General features: G+C 34.7%; 1 protein-coding gene across 1 annotated transcript; it reads left to right on the top strand.

The window, feature by feature from the left end:
* LOC109224541 (SPX domain-containing protein 3-like) lies at positions 4,257-6,175 on the top strand. Its single transcript, XM_019389107.1, has 2 exons — positions 4,257-4,604; positions 5,839-6,175. The coding sequence occupies exons 1-2, from the start codon at positions 4,374-4,376 to the stop codon at positions 6,013-6,015; spliced, it is 408 nt and encodes a 135-aa protein (XP_019244652.1). The 5' UTR covers positions 4,257-4,373; the 3' UTR covers positions 6,016-6,175.

The raw sequence follows: 10,491 nt of genomic DNA, 5'->3' as shown, positions 1-10,491 counted from the left end.
CCTAGAGCGTTTAAAAAACCTTTTCGAATGAGAAAATCATTAAGTTCTCCAAAGATGAAACCTTGTCGTTTACCTACTGAAAGACAAAATAGAATTGTACCTTCTTGATTTCACTTCTCAGAAGTTTCAGCTCTGTCTCGCTTGAATTCAAGTTACTGGGCAGTGGATCCGGATGCTCATTGTTGATAGATTGTGATTTCAGCTTATTTTTGGAGTGCTTCTTAGCATTTGTTTTAACTTCAGCCACGACTCCAGATTCAATATGAATCTCAGTTTTTTTCTTACACAAACCGGAACAAAAGTCATGCAAATTGAAAGCCTTGTTTGTTCATCATTTGTTGGGGAAATGTTGCCAAACACCAACTACAAATAAATAAATAAAAGTTAGCAATCATGATTTTTTTTTTTTAAAAAAAAGACAACTTATGTATAAGAAATGTATCAGAAATGCATAATTAATGTATCAGAAATGTATCATAAATGTATCAAAAATGTATCATAAATGTATCAGAATGCATAATTAATGTATTAGAAATGTATCAGAAATGTATCATAAATGTATCAAAAATGTATCATAAATGTATCAGAATGCATAATTCATGTATCAGAAATGTATAAGAAATGTATCAGAAATGCATAATATGTATCAGAAATGTATATTTTTTTTTACCTGATCTTGACTTAAAACAAAAAACTCTTTCCTCAACCTCTTAAACGTCACCTTCTTCTTTACTTGCCAGTTAAGTATGCGTGGAACAAGCTCTCCAATCCGGTAAGCGAGGTTTTTGCGACTGTAGGGGCAGCATTCATAAAACCAACACTGGAATGCCAAAGGCAAACCACCATATCGGTACATCTCTCTCCTGCTACGAACCTTATCCTTCATTGACTCCAACGTAGCATTAAAAATCACTTTTCCCCAAGGGAAAGTCTCAAAATCACCAGATTCAACCAACAGAAAATCATTCTTTGTAATCAAATCATCATTCGTAATAGAAAACAGGAAACTGTGAGTGAAATACAATACTGCAATCTTTAATGCATCCTTATCAGATTTCCACATCTTTTTTAAGAAACAGTCAGTTAACAATTTCTTAGACACTTTCGACATGCTTGGAAAGTACAATTCCATTAACCGACTCGACTGTACAGATTCATACTCCTTATCGGGATCACCATTACACTTTAAACCTGTGATAATACAAAACTCTGCAAGTCCAAAGCGCAACTTGGTGCTATTCACTTTAATCCATAACTCATTATCTTTAGGTGACACTACTTCCCTAAGCAATAGTGAATGGATAAGTTGGTTCTGTATAAAAAATTCGGGCAAGTCCACAAAATAACCAAAACATGTTCTTCTAAACATCTCAATCTGCTGATCATCCAAATTATCTTTCAAATGTTTCATTATACTGCAGTTTGTATGCACACTAATACGGGTACTATAATGATCACCCAAAGGAACATAGTAATCCAAAGCTACAAACAACACAAAAATATAAATATATATATAAGCTTCATAACAATCACAATTACGCACTTTAAACATTACTTATACAATATGTGGATAGATGATACACTTTATATACAAAAGTTGCACATTACTTATTGACTTGATACACATTATATACAATATGAAAAAGAATGATACATTTTATATACAAATCTGGAACGTAACTGCTATATTGGTTATCTCAAATTTCTACATATTAAAATAAACTATCCGCACACAAGTCAAAGTTATATCATTAGAAAATACCTTCAAATCAGATGAACTAGAACATTTTTTATCAGCATGAACTTTTCTCTTTTTTGATAGAACATCATCCTCATCACTTTTAGCCTTCCTTTTAGAACCTTTACCCTTATCCTTCACAATATCCTTTCCCACTATTTTAATCTTTTTTTTGAACTTGTGCCTTTTTCAACTACTACATGCTGAGCAGTGTGTGACCTCGTTACTCTATCGCTGGGAGTCCCGCTATGAGAACGAGTCTTTCTATCAACAGGGTTATTTTGCTTACCTTCACTAGGGGTATTTTGCTTACCTTCACTAGGGGTATTTTGCATTGATTCAACAAATTTATGGGTTGCATGCCCCAAATCGCACCCAAATTCTGGTAATTTTTCAAAATCGTCATCATCATTCCTAATGAAATTAGGGTCATATTTCACTAATTGACCGGCTAATTTCAGAGAATTTGGAGATGCCTTCATCTTCCTTTTTTTCTTCTTCATCAAAGACTTCTTTTCCCCCATTATAGAGACGAATATGAACAAAAACCGGAAAACCTAGAGTCGACTATGAACAAAAATCGGAAAACCAACTGAAATTTTGACTTACACTGAAACCAAGAGTAAAAATGCAGAAGGTGTATTTGAGAAGAAAAGTGTTTTGAGAGAGCCGGCTTAACGGAACGAGTTAAAAGGCGTGGGTGTTTTATGGATTATGGGCTAGTAGATGTAATAAGTTTGGGCCGGAGGGACATTTCGGGTCCAAGGGGAAAAACTTGGGCTATTAAAATTTGGGGTTCTGGCATGGCATAACAACATACTCATATAACTGGCAGAAAATGACCCTAGTTATAGATATTGGCATCAAATAGCCAATAAATGTATATCACAATAATAATATGTATATCACAACTTTTTTTCTTCTTCTTTGTCTATATCAACATGTATATTAAAATTTTATTTTCAATCTTTGTATATAAATAATATTATTCTTTGTTTATCAATAATATAAAATTATATATATATATATATATAGTTATTGCTGCCTTTATATAATGTATATCACAATAAAAAAAATTATATTATTTGTATATCACAGTGTATAGCACATCGGACATGTGTATACCAAAATTGTAACCCATGTATATCGCTATGTACATCAGTGATATCTTATGTATATTATGTGTATCTGTGTATATCTATAAAAAATTGTGTTATATGTACGATATACAATGTGATATACATGGGCGTCCGTAAAAAAATTGTGCTGTATACATGATATACAAAGTGATATACACAGACGTCCTTAAAACCCTGTGGGTGATATATATTGATGTACACGATATACAGTGTAATATACACATGTCGTAGTTGAATTTTTAGGTCTGATTTTTTATTTGAAACCAATCTAAATCACTTCTAATCTTTCTCAAATTTTGTATATAGCCTCGTTAGGTATTTTCAACCAATTTCAATCACACCCACTCATTAAATCTAACCAAAAGAAAAGGAAGAGAGAAGAAAAACAAAGTTGAAATATATTTTTTCTCTCTTAGTTTTTGCTAATCTTGCTCAAATTTTGTATATGGCCTCGCTTAGATATTTTCAACCAATTTCAATCACACCCACTCATTCAATCCAACCAAAGAAAAAGAAGAGAGAAGAAAAACAAAGTTAAAATATATTTTTTCTCTCTTACTTTTTGTTTCTGATTTTTTCTGATGTGAGATCAACCTTACCTTTTCATCCCACTAATTTTTTTTTTTTGCATAATTTGCAAGAACTTTTGCTATACTATGAGAGCAAAAGAGAAGAGATAGAAGAAGAAATACAAGGAGAGAAAGGGGGAGGAAAGCCAAAATAAGCGTGTAGTTTTCTTGAGAGAGAATATAAAAGAGAGTAGTTTTTTTAAGATTTGGCTATATAATGCAAATTGTTTGGGGCTATCTTTGCCAAACCTAATATAAGGCTAAAAGTTTGCCAATTCCTATTATGTGTTGTTATAGGATGCCAATTTTTCTTAAAATTTTGAAGGGCTATACAGGGTAGTTTTCTCAAAAAACACTTTTCCGAACTCCAACGGGTATTTTAAAGGAGAAAATCTCCAGTGTGAGATTAGTATTCGTAGAACATACGAAAGAATAATCCTTATTCCTCACAAGCCTAATTCCCTAATCTAACTGTCAAAAAATGGCTAGACGTTGCCACGTTTTGTCCACCGAATTTAGATTTAATCTGATGGTTGTCCTTATTTCACTGGCATGTCTAACACCGTTCCAAATTAATTATTACTTAATTAGTGCATTCCTAAAAAAGGTACAAAATATGTCATAAGGTATGAGCTATGACTATAGTGAAAAACGAATATGCTGAGAATTTCTCTTACTTCATCGTCCCTTTTAATTTACTTTTCGTACTGCCACTTCATCACCTCCAAGTATATGCTTTTAAAATATTCTAAATTCATATACCCTTCTTTTACGTTATAAAACCCAAACTTAACTGATATTTTTGTTTTTCATTACACACACTAATACTCCTCTCCTCTTCCCTTCAATTTTGGATCAATTTTGTTTTTATACCAAATTTTGGTACAAATAGGTATAGGAATTTTGTGTTTTTCTTAAATAAGATTAATGAAGTTCGGGAAGAGATTGAAGCAACATGTTGAAGAAACGTTGCCGGGGTGGGGGGATAAGTTTTTGTCGTATAAAGATTTGAAGAAATTAGTGCGGCTGATTTCATCAGCTTCTCCGGCAATGTTGAATGGATCGGAGACGGAGTTTGTTTACTTGTTGAACAATGAGATTCACAAGTTCAATGCTTTCTTTGTGGAACAAGAAGAAGATTTTGTTATACGACATAAGGTATTTTATTTGTATTGTTCAATTCCTTCTTGTGTAAATTAATTTTCTGTGTTATCTTTGTTTTGCATTTCGACACTCTTTTGTAGAGTGGACATTTGAATTTTGAGTAAATAGGATTGCTTTCATGTCTTGAACAAGTCAAAGTGCAAATAGTAATCTTATTTGTAAGTCAAACGAGTCGGTCTTAAATTCCTAAACTACCCAACTCGGTTACTTGTTTAACGTAAAAAAGCTGGTTAACTTTGACCTCACACTATACATTCACATCCCTGAGTTGCTACGATAAGTATTTATTAATTCGGTGCTTTTGCCGAACCAATTAACATTACTAATAAATACTCCTTCCGGTCCAAAATAAGTAATTTTTTGGCCTTTTTGTGGGCCAAAATAAGTGATGTTTTCAGATTTTAAGAATGAATTAATTATTTTTTTCCTACATTTCCCTTGGAGTAAATAGTGTTGGAGTATGTGTTAGGAGTGTTTATGTGAAGAGATAATAAAAGTTAACACGATCAATTTCGTAATTAATTAATGTTAAAATATGAATCTCTTAATCTATATAAAAACAACAAAAAAAATCACTATTTTGGACCCGAGGGAGTAAAAGTTAAAGTGAGAATGCAGTCACTTGACCATGTCTTTATATCCTCGTATTTTGCGATGTTATGGCAATGCACAACAAGGGCAAATATAGGAATCTTCCTCAAATAACTTTTCTTTAGATCTTTTCAACTTATTTCTTAGTTATAATTTATTTAGATTTGCCACATGTGCCTATGATCATGCTACTTTTTCCACTAATGTACAACTCCTATAAACTTTATAAGTTTTATCTTTTTTTTTTTTTTTAACTTTATGCAATTTTAGGTAAATTTTATATGTTTATTTGTTATTTTAAATCTCATGTACCTTTTGAAATTTTTGCATTTTCCATTCCGTACCCTTTCTACTCCTTTCACTAATTTATTACTCTATAATGTTTACTTTTCTTTTTGCTGCACTCAAGATAGTAATAACATAGGTGTAAATTTAAATAAATAAATAAATAAACTTGTGGCGTAGAACTGAAACTAGTCTTCTCTCTTTTAAGAAAATTTTGTTCGTTGCTCCAACTCTCTCTTTCTGTAGTCCTGCTGCAACCACATTTTCCCCTTCAACCTCAATTTTAAATACTTAAACACTAATGCTACTAAATTAGATTGATCGAAAATTCATACTCTATTTGAATATGCAGGAGCTGCAACAGAGGATACAGATAGTGGTTGATATATGGGGCCCAAATGGGAATGAACCCTCAGAGACACGTTACACAGAGGAAATGTCAAAGATTAAAAAAGACATCGTCGATTTCCACGGTGAAATGGTCCTCTTAATCAACTATAGTAATATTAACTACACAGGTATATTATGAAGGATTCCGTCCATTATAATTTACAATACAGTTGTTCCATAGGTAGCTTGACTCGATACAAAATTTAGAGAAAAAAACTTTTGAAATTTGGGGTTTTAAAAATTTAAAAGGTAAAAATATTTGTGGGTTCATAATATTTGCGTCGTTGTAAAAACTTCTCACTAAGGATAAACTTGGTAAAATGAAAATTTTTAAGTTAAATTATTTTTAAATATAAAAATATGTTATTCTTTTAGAACGAACAAATAAAAAAAGTGTGCCAAATAAATTTAAACAGATGAAGTAAATTCCAAAAACCTATACAATAAAGAAAAGAATTTCAAGAATTAAAATCATTTTAATATGATTTAAGTTATTTAATTTACATTGAGATTGTAAAAATTTTATCATTAGTATTCAATATAATTTAACATGTGATAATAGATTAATTATCATATTTACCATATTATCAATTAATATTCATTATAGAGATTTACTAGTAATTACGTTAACGTGATCTCAATTATAAAGAGAAATTCAAAAATAGCCAGATTTACCACTGGTCGTTGAAAAATAGCCAAGTTTCAAAAGTCATCGAAATTTAGCCACTTTAAATCTGAGCGAAAACACTGTTCAAAATCCGGAAAAATACGCCCGCAAATTTTACGGGAGTTCCAGCATAAGTATGCTTGAACTCCCGTAAATTTTACGGGAGTTCCAGGATAACTATGTTGGAACTCCCGCAAATTTTACAGGAGTTCAAGCATAATTATGCTGGAACTCCCGCAAATTTTACGGGAGTTCCAGCAAGTATAATTGTCCAGCATAATATACTGGAGTTTGGAGCACTGGTGCTCCAGTCTCCCGCAAATTTTACAGGAGTTAGCAAAGTATACCGGTCCAGCATAATATGCTGGAGTTCGTACACAAATGCACCAGAACTCCCGTATATTATACTGGACCGGTCCCTGTTGCAGCAAAATAGTGGCTATTTTTCATTGACTTGATAAACGTTGGCTATTTTTCATTGACCGGTGTGAAAACTGGCTATACCATGATATTTTAACCAGATTTCTCTCATCGACATATAAGGAATAGGGCTGTCAAATTTGACTCAAGCCCAAATGACCCGCCCAACCCACTCAAGGTTGGGCTAGTTATTGACTCAACTCAGCCCATCTTGACCTAACAAATCTCAACCCATTTAAAGTTTGGCTGATGTTTAGCCCCAATTGATTCATGAGTAACTTTGTCAAAATATCCTAGAAATAATATTTTTTGTTGGACGTGTTATATATATGATCATAACAAAAGAAAAATCTTATGTAGTAATTATACAATTCATAAGAAATTGGCAGCTCTACTTATGACCATTTCTCAATGCCACCTCTCAACTTGCTAGAATCTGATGTGATCCAATCTTTGCATCTCAACACAGCCATAGCTCTACCCTGATCGAGCTTTATGTTATTATGTCACAATTCTTATTTACATGAAAGTAAGCAACCCAAAAACTCGTCCTCAGTTTGAATTACATGCTATAATTCTCCTGCATGAAGGGAAAATCACTAGTAATTGCCAGTTAGTCATACAACGGTGAAATGTATCCCTTTTTTTAATCAAGAGAAACTAAGACTACATGTCATTTAATCACCCTGTTTTTTTTTTTTTTTTTTTTTTTTGGTTGTGATATGCACATGGTGTTGGATGTAGTTAATTTCTTGCGGGGGACATCCTCACGAATGAGAAATAATTATATAGTATATGTTATATAGGTGATGCATGAGTTGCCGTTTTCACGTGTCAGCCTGCTTATTATTTATATGCGTACTACCTATTTGATAACTTACGCTGAATTATGTGATTAAAGAAGTAATGAGTTCTATTATGAGAAAACTATCGAGACGCATTGTTTACTCGTAAAACGGTATAGTTGAATTTATAACGTGATTTATAAACAAGTGAATCGACTTGACCCAAAAAATAAGAAGTAAATAAAAATAGAAATAAGATTATCAAATGAAACAAAGAAGATAATAGGCCTGACTCACGACTTAGCCTTTACGAGGAAAAAAGTAAAAGCAATTGTTCAGGTGTTCAAATTGAGCGTAACAAGATAATAGAGTATGGCTTTTGTGTACAGAGATTTTCCTATCTTTATAATGGTTGTTAATCCTGCTATTTATAACAATACTTAGGGAGACAAGATCCTAAAATCAAGCTCCTCTTGAATGAAAATAAAAACGTCATTGGCTGCCTAACGGCTGGCTTTGAATATAGATATTCTCTGTAACGGATGCTCATTAAATGCTATCCGGTGTCTAATATTTGAATTTTTATTATTGGCTATGCTTCCTTCGGTATCCATCCAGTATCGGTTACACACTTCACACTCGGTGCCAGTTATTTGTTGACTCACCTTTTGCCTGTTTTCGATTTGCCTGTCTTCTGTTCCACGTGTCACCTCACCGTTTGACCATCTGTTATCAACCAATTTCACCTCATACAGATAGTCCCCCTACTTTTCGGTGATGCAACCCAGTGTTACCCGAAAGTAGATGAGAATTCCTTTTTTGGAGGGAACGTTCCTGAACGGTCTCTGACACTCGAATAGACGCACGCCTTCTCGCATTTAATACCCCGAACACGTATTGCCCCGTGATTTAGCAAGTTTTTTCGCTAGTTTTTGAGGTAATCATGACCATGATTTTTGTCGTCTATAACTTCTCTACTACTCATCATTTTTACTTCTTCACTTTCACTACTTCCACAACTCTTTCTCCTTTTCTGAATTTCCTTAGAACTTTCCTAAAACATTCAACTTTCCCATTAAGAACTTCTTCACTATTCTTTTACCACCATGTCTTCATACACTGCTATCTTCGGAAATACTGGTCTTCTCATCAATGGAGGCCCAAAGAAAAACAAAACCAAAGAGATTGACGTCGAGTATGAACCTCTTCATCATAGCACCACATTTGATCTCCAGGAGCAAAAAGCACCTGCAAATTCCACAAGCAACAAATTTTGGCTTGTTTGCAGGTACCCCCTCCTCTATCCGTCCTTCTAGCATCCCTGTTGTGAAGGAGGACTGCAACTGCTCCAATGTCAAAATCTTCGCCCTATATGGGGTAGAACGAGTTACCTACTCCAAGGCGGGGTTCATGTATGTCTATACATTTTACATCGGGTCCCTTCACCTTGGGGGTCAAGCGAAGGACTTAACCTAATAATTTTGGAATTTTGCCACTGGTACCATGTATGTTTGGCACAAGTAAGCCCATCCATATGGCACACGGCGGCATGCCTTTGACAGTTGTGCATCGAGATAGAGGAAACCCTAACTCTCACACATTTGATGAATCTTTACTGCCCCGAGATTTTTTCGTGGGGAATGTTAAACTTCAGCAAGTATGGTCACCACGCTCTTCTCACCAGCACAGATGATGACAACGACTGTGGATGGATGGAGCAGTTCCATGTTATTGCTACAAGGAACATCATCCCGATCACCAGCTCCAGCTTTCCCTAAATCATGGAATCTTTTTCGTAAGTCTTCGGGTATTCGTTTCCTTTCTTCGTAAAAAGATAATTTCTTGCTTTGCTGATTTTTTACTCCCTTAATTTCAGCTACTCACTGCGAACTACCATGGATTCATAGTCTGGATCGATGGGTTTAGAAAATTCTGGATATTATAACTTCGGAATCCCGACGGTGGAAAGAAATGGCTCCTAAATACGGGTGGAGAGCCAAGAACGATGGTGAGAAAAATTCCTAATTCTTTCAATTGTATTTGTGTAAAACGATTTAAGAACAATTCTTTTTTGCTTTTATAGGGATTCCTAAGAATTCAGTTGTGTACCCCAACGTCGACGCTCTCGATGACCACGAGGAGGCCGAGCGAGTACTGTATAATTCCCTTAACCAGAGCAAGGCTCGTGGATCTACTCGAGCCACTATCGAGTATGCATCTCTCGGGGTCCCCAGCACAAAAATAAGAAACTGAAGAGGAAACGTTCCTCTTCGGTTGAGACTCAGGAGAAAAGAATAAATAAAACACCAACCGAGCCGACCACAGTGGTCCTCGATGATGAAGAGGAAGCCAATAATGAAAAGGTTTCCCTTCAAAAGAGAGAACGACCTTCATCAGCTCAATCGGATGCTCAACCGGGGAAGCTCCAAAATCCACCAGTAGAAGTTCGGGCGCTCTGGGGGAAATGGACTTAATTGAGAATGTCGATTCTCGATTTTCGATCACTGTTGTCATCTCCGGTCAGAGGAGCTTGGCCGCTGACCTCCTTCTGCCATCAACTTCTGAGCCAGTAAGAACTACCACTCCTTCTACCACAGTTGTTTCTTCTCCGTCAACACCAATATCTTCTTATACATTAACAACAGCCACCCGTTCTCCACCAGCACTGACTGCTTATATTCCACCGGCTTTAGCTAAAAAAGTAGGGAATACTTCTCCTTCATAGTCTCCCGACCACGGGAAC

Source organism: Nicotiana attenuata, chromosome 3 (genome assembly GCF_001879085.1).
Source record: "Nicotiana attenuata strain UT chromosome 3, NIATTr2, whole genome shotgun sequence".
NCBI classification, from domain to species: domain Eukaryota; kingdom Viridiplantae; phylum Streptophyta; class Magnoliopsida; order Solanales; family Solanaceae; genus Nicotiana; species Nicotiana attenuata.
Note: the sequence above shows the minus strand (reverse complement) of the source record. Positions and strands in the feature narration are given on the sequence as shown.